This window comes from Mirounga leonina, unplaced genomic scaffold (genome assembly GCF_011800145.1).
Source record: "Mirounga leonina isolate KUSES-001 unplaced genomic scaffold, KU_Mleo_1.0 Mir_82, whole genome shotgun sequence".
Lineage (NCBI taxonomy): Eukaryota > Metazoa > Chordata > Mammalia > Carnivora > Phocidae > Mirounga > Mirounga leonina.
In genome coordinates this window covers 9,034,139-9,056,720 of record NW_023270825.1, presented here as the reverse complement: position 1 = coordinate 9,056,720, position 22,582 = coordinate 9,034,139, and the positions used below count along the sequence as shown (strand labels likewise).

The following is a 22,582-nucleotide window of genomic DNA, read 5'->3' as shown; positions in this document are numbered from 1 at the left end:
ATTAAGAAAAAAAATCATTATATTTACTGTCATACTTAACATTCCCAGTGCTGCTTTTTTCTTCCATGAGATTCGCATTTCCATCTGCGTCAGTTCCCTTTAGCCTGAAAAATTGCTTTTACTATTCCTTGTGGTGTGGATCTGCTAGCAGTGAATTCTCTCGGCTCTTGTTTATCTGAGGATGTCATTTCCCTGTATTTCTGAAGAAAACTTCTATTGGCTACAGAATTCTAGGTTGACTGACACTTCCCTTCACACTTGTGAAGCTGTAAATCCGTTGTCTTCTGTCATCCCGTTTCTCCTGAGAAGGCAGCTCTCACTCCAATTATTGTTGCCCTGTACTTAATGTATCTTTTCTTTTTTTTTATTCTGGATGCTTCTAAGATTTTCTCTAACTTTCATTTTCAGACAATTTGATTATGATGTGGATTTCTTTATATTTTTTCCTGCTTGGGGTTTTTGACCTTTTCAGGGCTTATAGTTTTGGGGACTTGTCGGAAATTTGAAAAGAAAAATAATTTGGCCATTATTTCCCCTTGTATTTTTTCTGTTCCCTTATCGCTCTCTTCTTATGAGATGAATGTGTGTTAACCTGCTGGTTAGGTCCTACTAACTATTTATCCAGTTTGAATAATTTCTATTGTGTTTTCTTCAAGTTCACTGATCATTTCTTTTTTTTTTTTTAATGTTATTATGTTATGTTAGTCACCATACAATACATCATTAGTTTTTGATCACTGGTCATTTCTTATGTCCAGTCTGCTTTAAGCCCATTCAATACATTTTTACAGCTTTATTGATATGTAATTGACATATAATAAATTACACATGTTTAAAGTGTAAACTTTGAAGAATTTTGACATATGTAACCATCATAAAACCATCACCACAATTAAGAAAATGGATTTACGGGGGAGGAGCAAGATGGCGGAGGAGTAGGAGACCTAAATTTCGTCTGGTCCCAGGAATTCAGCTAGATAGGGATTAAAGCATTCTGAATACCTACGAACTCAACAGGAGATCGAAGAAAAGAATAGCTGCAACTCTATGACAGAAAAGCGACCACTATCTGGAAGGTAGGACATGCGGAGAAGTGAATCCAAGGTGATATTCAGGAGGATAGATGGTGGGGGAGGGCCACTTCTGGCCACTTCTGGCAAGTGATAGAGCCGCAGAGCACAAAATCAGAACTTCTAGAAGTCTGCTCTGCTGAGGGACGTCACTCCAGTGGCTAAGCAGGGGGGTGGAGACTTCGTGGGACAGTGTGGTCTCAGGACCCTCGGGGTCACAGAAAGACCCAGGGTGCCTGAGTGCAACAGAGCTCCCAGGTATCGGAGCAGGGAAGCCAGCTGCAGAGACGGAGCCGAGGAACGGGCTCTCAGCTTGGGGTTGCCATAAACTGTGATCCGTGGCACAGTCGGGTCACTGCTCTTCCAGCAAGGACCCAACAAGTGGCAGATCCGGAGAAAGTCCCCTTCCTCCCCTGGGAGGAGTGGCATGGGAGCGCACCACCGGGGTCTGCTGGGTTTGGAGACTCCACACGGGGTCAGGTGCCAGAGAGACAAATGCTCAGTCACAGGCCGGGTGAGCATGGAGTGCAGCAGGAGACCGGGGAGATGGGAGTGATTGACTGCTTTTCTCTGGGGGCACACTGAGGAGTGGGGCCCCGAGTTCTTGGCTCCTCTGGGTAGAGATTGGGAGGCTGCCATTTTCACTCTTGGCCTCCAAAGCTGTACAGAAAGCTTGCAGGGAACAAAAACTCCTGAGAGCAAACCTGAACAGATTACTTAGCCCAGCCCCAGTGAGGGCGGGGCAATTCCACCTTCAACAAAGACATTTGAGAACCACAGCAACAGGCCCCTTCCCCAGAAGATTGGCAAGAACAGCCAGCCAAGACCAAGTTTACCGATCAATGAGAACGGCCGAACTCCAGCACTAGGGGAATACTGCACATAGAACTCATGGCTTTCCCCGCATGATTCTTTAGTCTTTCAAAGTTAATTTTTTAAATTTTCTTTATTTTTTTCTTTTTCAATTTTTTCTTGAATTTTTCTTTTTCCGTTTTTCAACCACAACATCTTATCAGTCCCTTTTTTTAAAAAAAACTTTTTTATTTTTCATTTTTAGAGTCATATTCTATCCCTTCATAGTAGTTAAACTTATTTTTGGTATATATATATAAGTTGTTCTCTCTTTAAAAGTGTGGGATACAGTTTCTTCTAACAGACCAAAATATACCCTAAATCTCTAGTGTATGGCTTTGTTCTAGTCTCCTGCCTGATCACATTCTCTGCACCCCCCCCTTTTTCTAAAATTTCTCATCTTTCTTTTTTTCAGTTCCTTTTATAAAATCTTTTATAATTTTCATCTTTACAGTCATATTCCATCCCTTCATCATATTTACCCTTATTTTTCTACATATATAAGTTTTTCTTTAGTTAAAATTTTGGGAGGCAGTTTCTTCTAACAGACCAAAATACGCCCAAAATCTAGTGTGTGGCACTGATCTATTCACCAGCCTGATCATATTTGATCATATTCTTTTTTTTTTCTTTTTTCTTTCTTTCCCTTTCTTTTCCCCCGGTTTCAGGTCTCTTCTGATTTGTTTAGTGTATATTTTTCTGGGGTCATTGTTACCCTGTTAGCATTTTGTTCTCTCATTCATCTATTCTCCTCTGGACAAAATGACAAGACAGAAAAACTCATCTCAAAAAAAAAGAACAAGAGGCAATACCGACTGCCAGGGACCTAATCAATACGGACTTTAGTAAGATGTTGGAACTAGAGTTCAGAATGATGATTATAAAGATACTAGCTGGGCTTGGAAAAAGCATGGAAGATACTAGAGAAACCCTTTCTGGAGAAATAAAAGAACTAAAATCTAACTAAGTTGAAATAAAAAAAGGCTAATAATGAGGTGCAATAAAAAATGGAGGCTCTGGGGCGCCTGGGTGGCTCAGTAGTTAAGCGTCTGCCTTCGGCTCGGGTCATGATCCCAGGGTCCTGGGATCGAGCCCCGCATTGGGCTCCCTGCTCTGCGGGAGGCCTGCTCCCTCTCCCACTCCCCCTGCTTGTGTTCCCTCTCTCGCTGTCTCTCTCTGTCAAATAAATAAATAAAATCTTAAAAAAAAAAAAAATGGAGGCTCTAACTGCTAGGATAAATGAGGCAGAAGAGAGAATTAGTGATACAGAAGACCACATGACGGAGAATAAAGAAGCTGAGAAAAAAGAGAGTTAAACAACTACTAGATCATGAGGGCAGAATTCAAGAGATAAGTGATACCATAAGATGAAATAGTGTTGGAATAATTGGGATCCCAGAAGAAGAAGAAAGAGAGAGAGGGGCAGAAAGTATATTGGAGTAAATTATAGCAGAGAACTTCCCTAATTTGGGGAAGGAAACAGGCATCAAAATCCAGGAGGCATAGAGAACCCCCCTCAATATCAATAAAAATAGGTCAACACCCCGACATCTAATAGTAAAACTTACGAGTCTCAGAGACAAAGAGAAAATCCTGAAAGCAGCTTGGGACAAGAGGTCTGTAACCTACAATGGTAGAAACATTATATTGCCAACAGACCTATCCACAGAGACCTGGCAGGCCGGAAAGGACTGGCATGATATATTCAGAGCAGTAAATGAGAAAAATACGCAGCCAAGAATACTATATCCAGCTAGGCTGTCATTGAAAATAGAAGGAGAGATAAAAAGCTTCCAGGACAAACAAAAACTAAAAGAATTTGCAAACATGAAAGCAGCCCTACAAGAAATATTGAAAGGGGTCCTCTAAGCAAAGAGAGAGCCTAAAAGCAACATAGACCAGAAAGGAACACAGACAATATACAGTAACAGTCACCTTACGGGCAATATATTGGCACTAAATTCTTATCTTTCAATAGTTACCCTGAATGTAAATGGGCTAAATGCCCCAATCAAAAGACACAGGCTATCAGATTGGATTAAAAAACAAGACCCATCGGGTGCCTGGGTGGCTCAGTCGGTTAAGTGACTGCCTTCGGCTCAGGTCATGATCCTGGAGTCCCGGGATCGAGTCCCGCATCGGGCTCCCTGCTCAGCAGGGAGTCTGCTTCTCCCTCTGACCCTCTTCTCTACTCATATTCTCTCTCCATCATTCTCTCTCTCTCTCAATAAATAAATAAAAATCTTAAAAAAAAAAAAAACAAGACCCATCAATATGCTGTCTGCAAGAGACTCATTTTAGACCCAAAGACACCCCCAGATTGAAAGTGAGGGGGTGGAAAACTATTTACCATGCTAATGGACATCAAAAGAAAGCTGGGGTGGAAATCCTTATATCAGACAAATTAGATTTTAAACCAAAGACTATAATAAGAGATGAGGAAGGGCACTATATCATACTTAAAGGGTCTATCCAACAAGAAGATCTAACAATTGTAAATATCTATGCCCCTAACATGGGAGCAGCCAATTATATAAGCCAATTAATAACAAAATCAAAGAAACACATCAACAACAATACAATAATAATAGGGGACTTTAACAGCCCCCTCACTGAAATGGACAGATCATCTAAGCAAAAGATCAACAAGGAAATAAAGACTTTAACTGACACACTGGACCAAATGGACTTCACAGATATATTCAGAACATTTCATCCCAAAGCAACAGAATACACATTCTTCTCTAGTGCCCATGGAACATTCTAACATTCTCCAGAATAGATCACATCCTAGGTCACAAATCAGGTTTCAACTGGTACCAAAAGATTAGGATCATTCCCTGTATATTTTCGGACCACAATGCTTTGAAACTAGAACTCAATCACAAAAGGAAAGTTGGAAAGAACTCAAATATATGGAGGCTAAAGAGCATCCTACTGAAGAATGAATTGGTCAACCAGGAAATTAAAGAAGAATTTAAAAAATTCATGGAAACAAATGAAAATGAAAACACAACAGTTCAAAATCTTTGGGATGCAGCAAAGGCGGTCCTAAGAGGAAAGTATATAGCAATACAAGCCTTTCTCAAGAAACAAGAAAGGTCTCAAATACACAACCTCACCCTACACCTAAAGGAGCTGGAGAAAGAACAGCAAATAAAGCCTAAACCCAGCAAGAGAAGAGAAATAGTAAAGATCAGAGCAGAAATCAATGAAATAGAAACCAAAAGAACAGTAGAACTGATCAACGAAACTAGGAACTGGTTCTTTGGAAGAATTAATAAGATTGATAAACCCCTGGCCAGACTTATCAAAAAGAAGAGAGAAGTGACCCAAATAAATAAAATCATGAATGAAAGAGGAGAGATCACAACCAACACCAAGGAAATACAAACAATTACAAGAACATATTATGAGCAACTCTATGCCAGCAAATTAGATAATCTGGAAGAAATGGATGCATCCCTAGAGATGTATAAACTACCAAAACTGAACCAGGAAGAAATAGAAAACCTGAACAGACCCATAACCACTAAGGAAATTGAAGCAGTCATCAAAAATCTCCCAACAAACAAAAGCCCAGGGCCAGATGGCTTTCCAGGGTAATTCTACCAAACATTTAAAGAATAATTAATACCTATTCTGAAACTGTTCCAAAAAATAGAAATGGAAGGAGAACTTCCAAACTCATTTTATGAGGCCAGCATTACCTTGATCCCTAAACCAGACAAAGACCCCATCAAAAAGGAGAATTACAGACCAATATCCCTGATGAACATGGATGCAAAAATTCTCACCAAAATACTAGCCAATAGGATCCAACAGTACATTAAAAGGATTATTCACCACAACCAAGTGGGATTTATCCCTGGGCTGCAAGATTGGTTCAACATCTGCAAATCAATCAATGTGATACAATACATTAATAAAGGAAAGAACAAGAACCATATGATCCTCTCAATAGATGCAGAAAAAGCATTTGACAAAGTACAGCATCCCTTCTTTATTAAAACTCTTTAGAGTGTAGAGATAGAGGGTACATACCTCAATATCATAAAAGCCATCTATGAAAATCCCACAGTGAATATCATTCTCAATGGGGAAAAACTGAGAGCTTTCCCCCTAAGGTCAGGAACAAGGCAAGGATGTCCACTATCACCACTGCTATTCAACATAGTACTAGAAGTCCACACCACAGCAATCAGACAACAAAAAGAAATAAAAGGCATCTGAATCAGCAAAGAAGAAGTCAAACTCTCACTCTTTGCAGTTGATATGATATTTTATGTGGAAAACCCAAAAGACTCCACCCCAAAACTGCTAGAACTCATACAGGAATTCAGTAAAGTGGCAGGATGTAAAATCAATGCACAGAAATCAGTGGCATTCCTATACACTAACAAGACAGAAGGAAGAGAAATTAAGGAGTCGATCCCATTTACAATTGCACCCAAAACCATAAGATATCTAGGAATAAATCTAACCAAAGAGGCAAAGAATCTGTACTCAGAAAACTATAAAATAGTCATGAAAGAAATTGAGGAAGACACAAAGAAATGGAAAAATGTTCCATGCTCATGGATTGGAAGAACAAATATTGTGAAGACAGCAATGCTACCTAGAGCAATCTACACATTTAATGCAACCCCCATCAAAATACCATCCACTTTTTTCAAAGACATGGAACAAATAGTCCTAAAATTTGTATGGAACCAGAAAAGACCCCCAAATAGCCAGAGGAATGTTGAAAAAGAAAAGCAAAGCTGGTGGCATCACAATTCCTGACTTCCAGCTCTATTACGAAGCTGTCATCATCAAGACAGTATGGTACTGGCACAAAAACAGACACACAAATCAATGGAACAGAATAGAGAGCCCAGAAATGGACCCTTAACTCTATGGTCAACTAATCTTCGACAAAGCAGGAAAGAATGTCCAATGGAACAAAGACAGTCTCTTCAACAAATGGTGTTGGGAAAATTGGACAGCCACATACAGAAGAATGAAACTGGACCATTTCCTTATACCACACACAAAAATAGACTAAAAATGGATGAAAGACCTAAATGTGAGACAGGAGTCCATCAAAATCCTAGAGGAGAACACAGGCAGCAACCTCTTCGACCTCAGCCGCAGCAACTTCTTCCTAGAAACATTGCCAAAAGCAAGGGAAACAAGGGCAAAAATGAACTTTTGGGACTTCATCAAGATAAAAAGCTTTTGCAAAGCAAAGGAAACAGTCAACAAAACCAAAAGACAACCGACAGAATGGGAGAAGATATTTGCAAATGACATATCAGATAAAGGGTTAGTATCCAAAATCTATAAAGAACTTATCAAACTCAACACCCAAAAAACAAATAATCTGGAACTGGGCAGAAGACATGAACAGAGATTTTGCCAAAGAAGGCATCCAAATGGCCAACAGACACATGAAAAAGTGCTCAACATCCCTCGGCATCAGGGAAATCCAAATCCAAATATCAATGAGATACCACCTCACACCAGACAAATGGCTAAAATTAACAAGTCAGGAAACAACAGATATTGGTGAGGATGAGGAGAAAGGGGAACCCTCCTACACTGTTGGTGGGAATGCAAGCTGGTGCAGTCAGTCTGGAAAACAGTATGGAGGTTCCTCAAAAAGTTGAAAATAGAGCTACCATACGACCCAGCAATTGCACTACTGGGTATTTACCCCAATGATACAAATGTAGTGATCCGAAGGGGTACGTACACCCCAATGTTTATAGCAGCAATGTCCACAATAGCCAAACTGTGGAAAGAGTCAAGATGTCCATCAAAAAATGAATGGATAAAGATGTGTATACACACACACACACTGGAATATTATGCAGCCATCAAAACCCCCCGAAATCTTGCCATTTGCAATGACGTGGATGGAACTAGAGGGTATTATGCTAATTGAAATAAGTCAATCAGAGAAAGACATGTATCATATGATCTCACTGATATGAGGAATTCTTTTTTTTTTTTTTTAAAGATTTTATTTATTTATTTGACAGAGAGAGACACAGCGAGAGGGAACACAAGCAGGGGGAGTGTGAGAGGGAGAAGCAGGCTTCCCGCGGAGCGGGGAGCCCGATGCGGGGCTCGATCCCAGGACCCTGGGACCATGACCTGAGCCGAAGGCAGATGCTTAACGACTGAGCCACCCAGGCGCCCCTGATATGAGGAATTCTTAATCTCAGGAAACAAACCTGGGTTTGCTGGAGTGGTGGGGGGTGGGACGGGTGAGGTGGCTGGGTGATAGACATTGGGGAGAGTATGGCTATGGTGAGCACTGTGAATTGTGTAAGACTGATGATTCACAGACCTGTACCTCTGAAACAGATAATACATTATATGTAAAAGAGAAAAAAAGAAGATAGTAGGAAGGGAAAAATGAAGGGGGGGAATCGGAGGGGGAGACGAACCATGAGAGACTATGGACTCTGAGAAATAAACTGAGGGTTCTAGAGGGGAGGGGGTGGGGGGATGGGTTAGCCTGGTGATGGGTATTAAAGAGGACATGTATTGAATGGAGCACTGGGTGTCATGTGCAAACAATGAATCATGGAACACTACATCAGAAACTAATGATGTAATGTATGGTGATTAGCATAACATAATAAAATAACATTTAAAAAAAAAAAGAAAATGGATTTACTTATTACCCCCAAAATTTCTTTGTGCTTCTTTGAAATCTATTCCCATCTCTTGCCCTCCATTCCTGGTAGCCACTGACCTGCTTTCTGTCACTACAAATTAGTTTGCTTTTTCTAGAATTTTATATAATTGGAATGTATGGTTTTTTTTTTTTTCTATCTGGATTCTTTCTTATGGCATAATTATTTTGCACCTCATCCAGAGTGTTGCACAGGTCGATAATGCACGCTTTTCTTTTCTTTTTTTTTTTTTTAAGATTTTATTTATTTATTTGACAGAGAGAGAGAGAGACAGGAGAGAGGGAACACAAGCAGGCGGAGTGGGAGAGGGAGAAGCAAGCTCCCCGCTGAGCAGGGAGCCCGATGTGGGCTCGATCCCAGGACCCTGGGATCATGACCTGAGCTGAAGGCAGATGCTTAATGACTGAGCCACCCAGGCGCCCCAATGCACTCTTTTCTGTTGCTGAGTTGTATTCTGTTATATGGATGTACCACAGTTTGTTTATCCATTCACCTATTAATAACACGAGTTATTTTCAGTTTTTGGCTATTACAAAAAAAAATAACCTGCTGTGAGCATTCATGTATTGGTCTTTGTGTGGAAATAGACTTGCATTTCTTGTGCATAAATTCCATGGAGAATGGCTGGATCATACATGGGTATGTGTTTACCTTGAGACAACCAAAGTGTATTCCGAAATGGTTATATCATTTTATATTCCCACCAACAGAGCAGAGTTCTAGTTGCTCCACACCCTATCACAATATTTTGTGATTTCCACAATATCAGAAACTAAATAACAAAAACTTCTAACTAACCCATAGGTCAAATGGAGATGGATCGCGAGTCTGACCTATGTCCCAAGCCTGGCTCTGTCCCTTAGCTCTTGCACGACTTTGGGTGATCACCTCTCAGGACTCAGTTTCCTCCCCTGTAAAATGGGATGGATAGGGACCTCCAGTTTGTGGCAGGGATAAGAGGACACGATATGGTGTAAGTGCCTTGCACAGCCTCTGGCACATAGTAGGTGCTCAGCGCAAATGACTGTCCCTCGCCATCCCCTTTCCCTCCTGTCTGAGGTGCACCTGTTGACTTAAGTTACTGCCAGATAATTAAGTTAGGATGTTTCTCAGTATCAATACACTATGAGCCAATTTGCTTTTTCATTTTTCTTCAACTGTGTGTGTTTTAATGAATAGTAAAGGCATCAGAGATATACACACTATTGCAAACACTTAGCCTTTTGCTTCTACTTTGTTATACACTTAGGATGAGTGTCCAAGAGCATGTCAAACAATAGAAGGAGGAGGATCTTGTTCAGGGGTTAGTCAAGTCCAACCATTTACTCTCAGGAGATTGTGTAAGGGCTGAGGCACCAGGGTCTAATGTCCTTTACGGGCAGCTTGTGGGCAGGTCTGTGGATGACTCACCTGCCTTAGGTGAAGCGTGGCCTCCAGCCGACTGAGCATCGTCCTGCTGCCTTCTGTTCAACAGCTGGTGGACTCAGCAAAGGAAACACCAGACCTCCCACCTTCTGGCCTCAGAGCCAACTGCCCCTCACACCTGTCTCCTTCCCCACCTCCCCTTGAAAACTTAATTACAATCAAGCAGGGCTAGGGAGTCGCAGCTCCAAGAGTGTTTTTAGGAATGACCACAGGCCCTGTTCAAAGTGTATGATGTTCTCAAGGAGACAGGATGAGGGGGTTGAAATGCTGTACACTCCAGAATCCAGGCTTAGAAACTCTGTTGAGAAAAGAAGAGCTGGCTGGGTGGGGGAGAGTTCAAATGCTATTGTGTGTGGCAGGTGTCTCCGGAGGCTAGCACACTGCCTGGTCATTGTCCAGGCATTCATTCACTTGTTCATTCATGCATTCATGTACATTTAGTCTTTTGATTGTTTAATCATTAAACAAGAATTTCTTGAGCACCAACTATGTGCCAGCCATTGAGAGAGGTACTAGGGTTGCTAAGGTCAGTGTGATAACCCAGCTTTGCCTGCTCAGGACCCACTCCCCATTCCTTTGGTGTCACCACCTTGATTTTATTTAAGGGACGGACAGTCCCACCCAATGGATATGGCCTTGGTGGGGCTGTCATCCAGGTGGGCCTATCCTTCCGTGGTCCCAGAATTTCCCCCTGGAATTTGAATATTGAGTAGAGTGACATGAAGATGACAGGGTGTCTTGTTATCTATAGCACCTAAAGAGACCCTACATATGTCCCTGATACCTGGATCCCTAGGGCTCCTCACTCCTTTCTGAATCCAGTGTTTGATTTTTTAAAGATTTTATTTATTTATTTGAGAGAAAGAGACTGAGAGAGAGAGAGCACATGAGAGGGGGGAGGGTTGGGAGGGTCAGAAGGAGAAGCAGACTCCCTGCCGAGCAGGGAGCCCGATGCGGGACTCGATCCAGGGACTCCAGGATCATGACCTGAGCCGAAGGCAGTCGCTTAACCAACTGAGCCACCCAGGCGCCCTCCAGTGTTTGATTTTTATTGGAATTCTTCAAGCTCTCCCAAATTCTCCTGATCAATTCTGTCTGTGCTTAAGCAAACTAGTGTTTGTTTCTGTTGCTAGCAACCCCAGCATCCTAACATATTCCCTTCCCTCCAGGATCTCAGTCTAGTGGGACAGACAAAGAAATGATGTGGGTTCAAGATACTCTGGCTGTGATCACACTGGGGGCCCTGGGAACTCAGAGGAGGGGCCCTGATTAATTTCTTATCCCGGGTTCTCTTTCACCAAAGAGCCTTGAAAGCTTACCCACAGGTGTTCCAGTTATCCATTGCTGTATGTAACAAACCACCCACAGCTTTTAGCTTGAAACACAGATGCATCAGTATTTCGTGAGGTTTGGGATTTGTCCGTGCTTAGCTGGTGGGTTCTTGCCTAGGGTCTTCCATGCTGTTTGCATGTCAGAATTCAGCTGGGGCTGGAATTATCTGAAGATTGTCCCCTGCAAGTGTCGAAGATGGCTCACATAGCATAATGGCATGCTGCAAGAGCAGCTAGAGCTGTTAACAGGAACACCCCCAAGTGGGGTCTCGTGCAGACTTCTTACAGCATGGTGGCTGGGTTCTGAGAGAGACCATTCCTGGATCAACCCAAGAGGCCCCACTGCATGCTGCACAGCTTTTTAGGACCTAGCCCTAGAGGTCCCAGACTATCAGCAAAGCCACTTTCTATGGGTCAAGCAAGTCACTAAGCCGGCCCAGACACCAAGAGAGGAATTAGACTCTCGTCCTGATGGGAGGGTGGAAAAGTCACGCTACAGAAGAGCACGTGGGGCGAGAGATACTATTGTGGCCCTATTTGGAAGATAAGATCTGTCTCACCAGGCAGTCCCCCTAGAACATTCCTTTGGCCACTAACATGCCCCAAATAGGTGGCAGATGCTTGGTGTTTGATCCTGAGTCTCTCCCAGTTGTCAGATGTGACTCATTATTTTGGAAATACCAGTCCTCAGCGTCTCTGTGCATTGTTATGAAGCTCTGTAACACTCTCAGACCAAACCTCTAAGTTTTAGCTCCACACTCTTTCTATATGGTCCTCTCCCAATATTGCTGTAAGGCAGGTTAAATTAAATAAATTAAATTTCTCATTCCAGTCTCTGGCTGTGAGATTTGTACTCAGCTCTGCAGGCTTCCATGCCTGAGATGCTCTATCGTTGCAACGGAAATGGGAAGGCCTGGGGGTTAAGGAAGATCCGGGCTTAGGGTGGGCACTCCGCAAATGTTCATTGAAAAGAATGATGAATGAATGAATGGATTAATTAATGAACAGCCTGGCCTTCTGTTCAGCACCGTTTCCGGACCCTTGAAAACTCAATTGCGCCTCTTACTATTCTCGTATTACTTACTTTCCTGCAGTTCAGGTAGGTGGAATTCAGGTCTGCTTTAGGTTCAGGCTGCCAGGAGAATGAGCAGGACTCACCTTCCTGCTCCTGTAACATCTGGTCATACTCTATTAAGGTACCCACCTCCCTCCCTCCCTCTCCCCTCTCCCAGCGTCTCCCTCCATCTTCCTTTCTCCACCCAACCGACTGAGGCTCTCCTTGCCTCAAGGGGTGCTGAGCTTATACTAAGAATGTGGCTGTGGCCACCATTTCTTGAATGTGCCCTCATATCTGTTTACACGGCTGTGACAACTTGAGACAGAGCACACGCCTTTCTCTTGGCGTATCCCCAGTGACATGAACTGTGTCTGACCCACAGGACAGTGGCCAATAAATATTTATTGGATGAATAAACAAATGTATGAGTGTTCTGAGTGAATGATTTTGGAAAGCACACAAGTGTTGTTCCAGTTCAGTGACAAACGAACATTCGGCTTCATCTGGGGGTTCATTCCACCTTGGGTTCTTGGGTCATTTCAGTTCAGGGTTCCGTGGAGGAATGTGGGGTTTTGCCGGAGCGGGGCTGGGTTGCCCATCCTGAGTTCTGAGAGCAGTTAGCCCAGAATGGATGCCTCTCTCAGGGGCAGAGAGGTGCCCGGGGAAGGCTTTCCTTTTGAATCCGCCACAGCCCAGGTGGGGACATGGGACAGACCCACAGTGTGGCTGAGGCCGTGCTGGAGGCAGCCTGCGCGCTCTGCGCACACCCCGCCCCCGGCGTGACCTTGATCGAGGACCCCGGCTAGGGGCTGCGCTGGTCTCAGACAATGCACAATGTGTGCCGGTTGGGCCACAAGCACTCCATTGAGCCTGCGCCATGGGTCCAGAGGGAAGAGTTATGAGGACTCTTTGTTCAGGGGCTCACATGGGGGCTGCGGAGCCGCCCACACAAATATGCAAAGCCTTTCCAACCCTGGCTGTGGAGAAAGCCCCCCGGTCACCCTAGAGCTAGAACTGGACTCGCAAAGGAGAACAAGGGCTGGGGAGAGGGGACAGACCTGGAGCTAGGTCGCTGCTGGGGAGGGACCTCATCCCAGGGATCTCCTTCCATGCAGCGCGGCTCTGCGCACATAGGGGCGCTCAGGTCTTGAAATCTGTTCCCAGGCGGTAAATTGAGGCTCGGAGAGGTCCGAGCGCTTGGCCAAGGCCACAGGAAGGCATCGATCCTGAAAAGGACTGCAAAGCCCCAAAACAATTGGAACACAATGATTGTGACCCTGAGAGCAATGATGGAAATCCATCGTTTGTTTCGGAAAACAAGCTTTCATGTGTTTCTGACGGGAGCTTTGCCAGAGGCCGGCCAGGTAATGGCAAGAATGTGGGCTTGGCTCCCGGCTCTGTTTTCCAGAGCTGTGTGACCCTGGGCAGGTTGTCTAACCTCTCTGTGCTTGGTTAGTACCTGCCTCCCAAGCTTGTTGTGAGGATCAAGAGACAATGTGTGTCCAGCCCATACAGAGCCAGGCTCGTGGGCGCCTGGTCATGTTTTTGGCCTCACTGTTGCCAGCTTGCATGGGGACTCACGCTGAGACCCCCAGAACTGTAACCTCTGTGGGTCTCAGCAGACCAGAGAGCAGTGCCCCCTCTGGGCTTTAGTTTCCCTATCGGTGAAATGTTAGTTGGACGAGAACGGGCTTCTCAAGCTCAGCATGACTGACATTTGGGGCCAGATAGTTCTCTGCTGTGGGGGGCTCTCCTGTGCATTGTAGGATGTTCAGCAACATCCCTGGCCTCTGCCCAGAAGATACCGGTAGCACCCCCTCCGCCCCCGCCAGTCATGACAACCCACACTATGTCCAGACTTTGCCGGACATCCCCTGCAGCAGAAAGATGAGGTTATATTCTTGGCCCATCAGAGCAGGCACGGAGAGGGAGCACCTCGTGTGTGCTCGGTGCTCAGTGCTCTGCTGGAGACTGCAGGTGGCATGACCCCGCCTGCGAGGACCACATCTTCAGAAACATTCAGTAAGCATTCATACAAGAAACAAATTCTACAAGCATTCACCGGTGCCTTTTCCACGCCAGACCCTGGATCTGGTGCCAGGATCCTGAGGTCCAAGGTGAGGCCTGGTCCCCCGCTCCAAAAAGCCGTCCGGATTCTTCTGGCTAGGGGGAATGCCTTCCTCTGTGCTTCCAGACATCCTCTCTCCCAGCCTCCCAACAACCCTTGGAGATGGGGGATTTGGGGCTCAGTCAGGGATGGGGACGGACTCGCCCAAGGTCATGCTTCGACTTAGAGCCAGCTAGCTCTCTTCCCATGGGGGGCGGGGGGTCAGACTCTAGATTCAGTCAAGGAAACTTTGGAGCCCAGGGAAGAGGCAGCCCCCGCTGGAACGACAGGACCTGGAATATAGAGAACCTCAGCTCTGATGCTTACTGACGGGGCGGCCTCTGCGCCTTGCTTCTCATATCTGCACAAGGGATATAATTACACCCCATCTACTGCATTCCTGCAAAGTATTGGTGAGGTGACACAGAGTGCCTGGCACACAGTAGGTGCTCAGCAAACAGCAGCTGTAACGATTGCGGCTGTCGTCCCTAAGGATGCAGAAGTAGTTGTCCCAGGGGGCTGCCGGGTAGGCTGGCCTGGGCGCGTGCAGACGCAGCTCCCTGAGCCTGGCCTCCACTCCCCGGGGGCCACACGGAGAACGGCCGGTGTTTGAGCTCTGCGGAGCCAACAGTGCCCCCTACTGGACAGTCTGCAGAGTCAGGAGAGGGGCCCAGTCGCCTTGACAAAGCCGGGGGCCCCTTCCGTGGTTCAACCAAGTTCATTCTTCCGCTTCTCTGAACTCCAGCATCTGTCCTCTCGGGGAACACACGTAGAGGGAAGTCTGGGCAAATGAGCTGAGTTATTATCTGAAACCCGCTCCCTGGCTTCCTGGCTCCCAGACAGTAAGAGGTGGCTCCGCGCAGCGGACCGAGCAGCGGCCCCCACGGTAAGCTGCCCCCCCCCCCCCAGAGCTCTGTGCACGTGAACAGCCTTTTCTGCTGTGAAATTCTCCCATCAGACGGGGATCGTGTTCATCTTTCTCTTACAGCCAACATTTCACAAGCTTGCCATGGAGCGGACGTGAGCGGGGGCATCCAGGACTCGGAGAAGCCTCGAGAAGGGCAAATATCCACCCAGGTAAAATTTCCACCGGAAGTGACCCACCCGCTAGTCCCCTGGTCATTCCCATAGAAGGTGCGGGTGGTGGTGGGGCTCCTTGTCTGCTCACTCTGATGTCAGGATGACTAGTCGAGGAGCAGCCGGGACTCCTCCTCGCATGCTGTTGAATGAAACCAGCAAATGCGATCCTTGCTTTGGGGGCCAGACTTTATCACCCAAGCATGGCCAAAAGTACTTAAATGGGTATCCTGGCCCATGGAGCGGGCTGTGTGTGATCCCTGGGTGTCCAGTTTCGAGGGGCAGATCCATCAGACCTCAGCTTCTGTCTGCAACCAAGCAGGGAGGTGCTGAGTTGGAAGGAGGGGGGAGGCAGAGGCGCGACCCAGAGGTCTCAAATGCCCTCATCCCGGGTCTGCAGCGACTGGGACCCTGTCGGGGACATCAGATTGTTCCCTTGCTCTCTTGACACTTTTCTGCACTTTTTCTGTGTGTGTATAAATGGAGAGAAGGACTATGTGGCTGAGCTGGAGGCTGGAGCAGAGGGTGAAGAGATTGCCCTTCTTCCGGCGTGGTGACTCCTCGGTGTATACACTGGTTTCCTCTTCCCCTAACCTCGGAAGGAGAGCCTCTGCCTCGTGGGTTCTTGGGAAGCTTCAAGGAGACCAGGAGTGTTTGCTATGGGTGCCTCTCTGCTCTCTTCTTATGACAGGATTGCTGTGGTCATGGTCAGCTGATGGCCCCCAGGAGGTCCTGTGACTCTCAGGGCTTGGGGAGGTTGGGCCAGCCAGACTCCAAGTCCCTCCAGGTCCTGGCAGTTCCTGGAGGAACCGACGCTCTCGTCCTCTGTCCCCACTCAGGGCAGGGGGCATGGGCTGCCCGGCACAGAGGATCCAGCCCTGCCCTCACCTGCACACGACCTTTGCAATCCTTCCCTTGCAGGATTCTTGGTGACAGCTGAAGGGGACAAAGGGTATCAAGATTCCGGCACCAGTAGCTGCTCAATAAATGGCTCTTCTTTCCTTCCCTCATTTCCCTCCCTCTCTCTTCTGCCCTCGGGTCCATTAGCTTTTAGTTTGCCTCAAGTGACATAAATAATAAATGACCTTTCCCCTTCCAGTGCTTATCAGTCTTTGGGCAGCCTGTTTTTAAATAAATAAATATTACTTGCAGATTTCTCATCCTTTCTCTTAAAAGGTTTTAAAAGCCCCCACTAATACTAGATTTTCCCACAGGGACTAAAAATCACATTCATTCCATCAAAGGGAGTATTCTCAGATGGGGTGGGGGTGTTTGCCCCCCAGGAGACATTTCTTGTCGCCACTGGAGGAGGGATGCTGTGGCATCTGATGGGTCAAGGCCAGGGGGGATGTTGCTGAGCATCCTACAATGCCCAGGGCAGCCTTCCAATAACACAGGATCAGGCCTCAAATACCATTAGTGCCAAGGTTGAGAAGCCATGGTATAAATCAGCAGCCACGAGGGATGTGAGCCTCTCCATGGGAGGTGATGGCCACGGCCAAACCACCGGTGCTCTGGATCGCCCCACTCCTGGGATAAGTCTGCATCTGCCAAGTCCAGAAACAGAATTCCTGAGCAAGCGAAGTCCTCTGCGTCCCTCCCTGAGCATTTCCAGAGGCTGGGGGCAGCAGGAACAGCTGGGCTTAGTGGTCAGAGGCCAGCCACAGACGCTGCTTCTTGGCTCTCCTGCTGTGTGCCACTGGGCAGGTCACTTAGTGTTCCTGAGACCTACGTAGGTCCACGTCCATCAGTGATTCCCTAAGAGTGCGGTGATTTTGGAAACCTAGAGGTGATTTTGATGGCACAGGGACTGTTGCTTTAACAGCAGACCACAACGTGAAATCATCTTTCCCTTTTGCATTTGCTTCCAAATCTCTGGTTAAGTCAAGGAGAGAGCCTCTGCTTGGTGCTGCCCTGTCTCTAACACTTCCTTGACCTTCCTTGACTTTCGCTGATCTCCCTCCTTAACCCAGAGGGGCCAGGCCCCAGGTTCAGAGCCACGGACTCGTGATCTCCCGTCCGGCTGGGATTTAGTACCCTGGGCTTAGGGTCCACGGATTCTTTGTTGTGGCTATGGTCTTTCACTGGGTGGCACTGCTGGTTTCCCATTTTTGGTAGTGAAGTACATCTTCCTTTGAACATGAAATTTAGTAAACAAGTAGACTTAAATATAAGTATTCAGTAAATAGCAGCATGGGCGGTACATGGAAGTGGAAGGTTTGTGACAAGTGTTCAAGAATGCCTGGGGTTTGCATCCCTTTTTTTAATAGCTTTTTATTTTATTTTAATTTTTAAGTAGGCTCCATGCCCAACATGGGGCTTGAACTCATGACCCCGAGATCAAGAGTTGCGTGCTCCACTGACTGAGCCTGCCAGGTGCCCCAGGAATGCCTGGGGTTTGGAGCTCAGTTCTCAGCTTCCTCATAGCAAAAGGGAATAACAGTCCATCCCCTTGGGCAATTGGGTTGGGGTAACTATCGAGCAGCATGGGGCAGGGAAAAGCTCTGGTCCCTGGTCCGCTACCCACCTGCAAGGTGCAGCTGTCCATGGGATGACCTTCTGCAAAGTCAGTCCCCCATCTCAGGGTTTAGGGCCACACCAGCCTGCTTTTGTCCTCATGCTTACGCCGTCAGCCTGGCCTGGGAGTCAGAGGGCCTGTGTCCCAGCCCTGATTCTGGGGGGTCAGTCCCAAGGAGGAGCAGACAGGTAGTATCCATATGACAATCAACTGATCCTAAGATCATAGTGGGTAGAGGATACGGGCCGAAAATGGGGGTGCGTGCCCTGCTATGAGCATTCAAATTCAAACATCTAAAAGGTATTGTGAGCTGCTGACCAGCCAGACTTGACCAGCAGGTGGCTGGTTTGAGACCCCTCAACTACAGTATTTGTAGGGCCAATCTGGGTAGACACCCAGCAGGAGGTGAAGCCTCACCCTTCTGCACGCCTGTCCTTCATGTCCATACTCAGGACCAGGCTAAGGAAGGGCTCAGGAAATGTTCGCTCCATTGAGCAGGGATAGTGTTGATGCCACAGAATGCATTATCTGAGGATCCTGTTAGGGATTGGGACTGTGTAAGCTAAGACCATTTTCAAAGGGAAAAAGTCTTTGTATTAGATGATCAGTTCCTCTGGAGTCCAGAAGGTGTGAATTATTTCTTTCCATTGCCCTCAAACAGATGTCTGTATCTGTGATAAGCTCTGGATGAAGGAGCTGACATATACTTCAATGTCATAGGTAGAAAAAAATGTGTCTATTTAAGCCATAGAAAACCCGGGGACAGCCAGGGCTCCTGCTGGGAGGGGGTGTCTGGGCCGAGATAGTGGGGGAGCCCAGATTCGTGTCTCCCCACGTGAACCTGCTTGCTCGGGGTCTCCATCCTCTGGGTGGGATAGCAGGAAATACAAATGCACCATTTCCACGTGTTAATTCTCTCTCTACAAGCACCTGTAGACAGACTGCAAGTTAAATGCATTTAGGTTACAGCTACACCATATAAGGCAAGCAACCTACCTCTTACATAGAGTGACCAACCGCCTGTTTGGAGAATTTTGAGGACTATCATACTAATAATATAATGATATAATAATTATTATATAAATTATATAATATAAATATATAAGTTATACAATATATAATATATACAGATTGTATAAATACATATATAAAAATGATTGTTATAAATTTTTTTTGCCTCATTAGCAAAAACCCCCTCCTGTAACCTCAAATGCCTTGTTTTACTCTAAATTTGGATACTCGTGCGCACAGCGGGCTGCCAGATAAAATACGGGGCACCCCCTGACATTTGAATTTCAGATTAACCGAGCATACCTTTAGTGCCAGGCAGTATTTGGAAATACTTATATCAAAAGGATAATACTAAATACTAAAATTCAAATGTAACTGGGCATCCTGTGGGCACACAAATACATTTGTGCGTGTGCCCCCCCCCCCCCCCACAGACCCAGGTGCGCGAACACAAGTATGTGCTCAGGCACACGGAGGCGTGGGACGTCCAGTGCCTGTGGCTTCAGGTGCGCATGTGCGCAGGCGTGCGTACGCGCACACGCATGCGCACGCACACACGCACGCGCGCGCACACCACGTTTCGTCCTTCCCTGCGGCCGGGCCCAGTTGGGTCCGCAGGGCGTCTTCAAGTGCCTTTTTTCCCCATGCCGGGGCCTGGGGCTGCTTCCTGAGGCCGGGCTCCTCCCAAATCTCCCCGAGACCTGCAGTTGCCGGGCAGTTGTCGGCCTTCCCGCAGTTCCCAGGGATTTTTACAGCGCGGGCCTGGTTTGGGAGCCGGGGCCTGGGCCGGGCAGGCGGCCTCCCCTCCGGCTCAGCCGGCCTCGGCCTCCCTTTCCCTAACGGCCGCTCCATTACCTTCTGGCCTGCAGGCCGGCTGGCTGGTGGGCTTTCTGGGAGCAGGCCTCTTCCCTCGCGGCTCCCCAGCTGCTCAGATCCTGGTTTACGGTCCCAGGGCAGCGCCGGGGGCGGGCCTGCAGCCTGGATGTTCGGAGATTTTTATTGGCGTCTCCATCAGGATGAGGGCCGGGGGGGGCCTTCGGGCCTTCCGGAGCCGCTTTATTGGAGCCGGCCTTCCAGACGCGCCGGGGAGCAGCGATTTCCAGGGGGATCTGGTTTTTCTGCTGGGCTCGCACCCCGTTGCCGCTGTGTTTGGCTTGGCAGCGCCTGGCCTGGCCTGTTTGGATCCTCACCTCGTGCTGGGCTTTTGTGGCCTGTGTGGGGATGAGGTGGCGCGGGGTAGCCATTCCCCCGCAGCCGCAGGGACACGAACAGCGCTTTGTGTCTGCGGGCGGCAGGTGGAAGGCAAGGAGCTCGAGCCCTTCCAGGGCTGAGGGGAAACGCTCTGGAGTTTGAAGACGTTAAAACACAGATAAAAACCACTTCACCTCGCCTACACCTTGGGAACCCGAGCTCACTTGGAGAAGATTGCATGGCTGGGTCTCCGTTCGTTACTGGCAGCCCCTTTGGGGATCCGGAGTAGGAAAAAAGCGGTGGGCGGAATCAATATTCTGCCAGGAGATTTAAATTAAAAAAACTCGAGGGAGAGTTCAGTGCACTCTCAGCTCAAAAGGAGCAACAGGTGGCCGGGTGTCGTGGGCGTCTGAAGCAGGAAGGAAGTGGGTGGGAGAATGTGCGGTCCCGGAGGGTCCCGTGTACCACGTGGCCCTTTCTCCACTTGGTGGCCCCCCAACCAAATGAACAACCAACCCCTTTTACATGAAGGATTCAAGGTTAGTATTATGGACTGGATTGTGTTTCCCCCAGACTCCGATGTTGAAGTCCTGTCCCTCCTTAGACTTCGGAATGTGACTGTATTTGGAGACACGGTCTTCAGACAGGTGATTAAGGGAGAGCAAGGCCATATGGGGTGGCCCTGACTCAATCTGACTGATACCATTCTAAGAAGAGGAGATTGGGACACAGACCCACACACAGAAGAGGCCTTGCAAGGTCACAGGGAGGAGACAGCCATCTACCAGCCAAAGGGAGGGGTTTCAGAAGAAACCAGCCCCCACTGTCCCCTTGATCTTGGGACCCCCAGCCTCCAGACTGTGAGGAAACAGGTTTTTTGTTGTTTAAGCCCGCAGTCTGTGGTGCTCTGTTGGGGCAGCCCCGGCTCGCGAATGCAGTTGGCAATAGGAAGGAAAGTATCAGTAGAACTTGAATTGATTTTTTTAAGTAGGCTCCTCGGAGAGCCTGTAGCCCAACGCCGGGCTTGAACTCACAACCCTGAGATCAAGACCTGAGCTGAGATCAAGAGTCAGATGCTTAACCGACTGAGCCACCCAGGCGCCCCTAATTTTATTTTTTGTACTTGGTGGATTTGAGGGGGCAGCCTCGTAACTGAGGGTGATGTGGAGACACTGGCCATCTGTGCTCAAGGGTTTTCATTTTACCTGTAAACAGTCCACAAGCATTTCACCCTCGTTGCCCTTTGCTCTTGCCATTCACTCGCTCGTGGCTTAGGCTCCCTGAGAAGTGGAGCCTGAGACCTGGGTGTAAGTGGCTTTCCTGGGAGGTGGTTCTGGGGCGAGGAAGGACATAAAGCCAAGGACAGGTGACCTACCTGGTGAGTTACTGTTGTGAGCAATGGGCGCTCAGTCCTGCAGAGGACCCGCTGGGACACTGTAGCACTGCTCAGAACTGTCCCTCCAACAGCAGGAAGCTGGGGTGTCTTTTCAGCCACCGGTCCCTCATTCATTGAGGGTTACCCCAGGCATTGACTCCAGTTGCTGGAGAAAGTGGCCAGGCCAGAGACCCAGAAGATGGCCTTTGGGGGTGGGGGCGGGCAGGAATGTCTTCCCAGGGTGGCCTGAGAGATGGTGGCAGGGGAGGCTGTCTGCTGTCTCCCTTGAGGCTGTGAAGTTGTCCTGGGACCAGCCCCCTCTCAGGGGGAAAGCTCCTCCTGAATTTGTTGAGTAATTATTGTGCGGTGGACACCAAGCGCCTGCTTTGAGCCTACTCATACTAAAATGAGTAACTTGGGGTCTCTGCCCCTGAGCTGTTCACAGTCTCATTGCAAGGGCTGGCTCTGCCTCATTTCCTTTGCAAATGCTGGCCATCCCAGGCAAAACCACGGGGCCTTCTGAAAGACGAGATCTGGCCTTTCACTAGTCACAGGTGTGGGGAGGAGCTGCTGGGTGAATTCGCTGGCTTTGCTTCCTTCGGGCAGTTCTGTGAGGCGTTTTGGATGCCTCTCTGAGGGTCCCATGCAGTGGGGCACCCATGGGTGTGATGGATGTGTGGCATGATCCTCAGTGTATCTGCTTTGCCAGCCTTGGCAAGGGAGGGGAAGTATCAGGGACCCAAATAGTGATCACACAGCTAAACTGGATTCTTTAATCTGGTCATTTCAGTGATAAAGCTCATTTTTTCTTTTTTTTAAAGAGTTCCATCTGTCTGGTTCCTAGATCTGTTTTTCAATTATTTCTGAACACAAAGAAGC

At 47.5% G+C, this 22,582-nt stretch overlaps 1 protein-coding gene across 1 annotated transcript in view; it reads right to left on the bottom strand.

Moving 5' to 3' along the window:
* Positions 1–20,381, bottom strand: part of CLMN (calmin) — a 157,592-nt gene extending 137,211 nt beyond the window's left edge. Inside the window, exon 1 of the mRNA XM_034992987.1 lies at positions 19,993–20,381. Coding sequence (XP_034848878.1) covers positions 19,993–20,381 — 389 coding nt within the window. The remainder of the gene's footprint in view (positions 1–19,992) is intronic.
* Between the last annotated feature and the right edge of the window lie 2,201 nt (positions 20,382–22,582).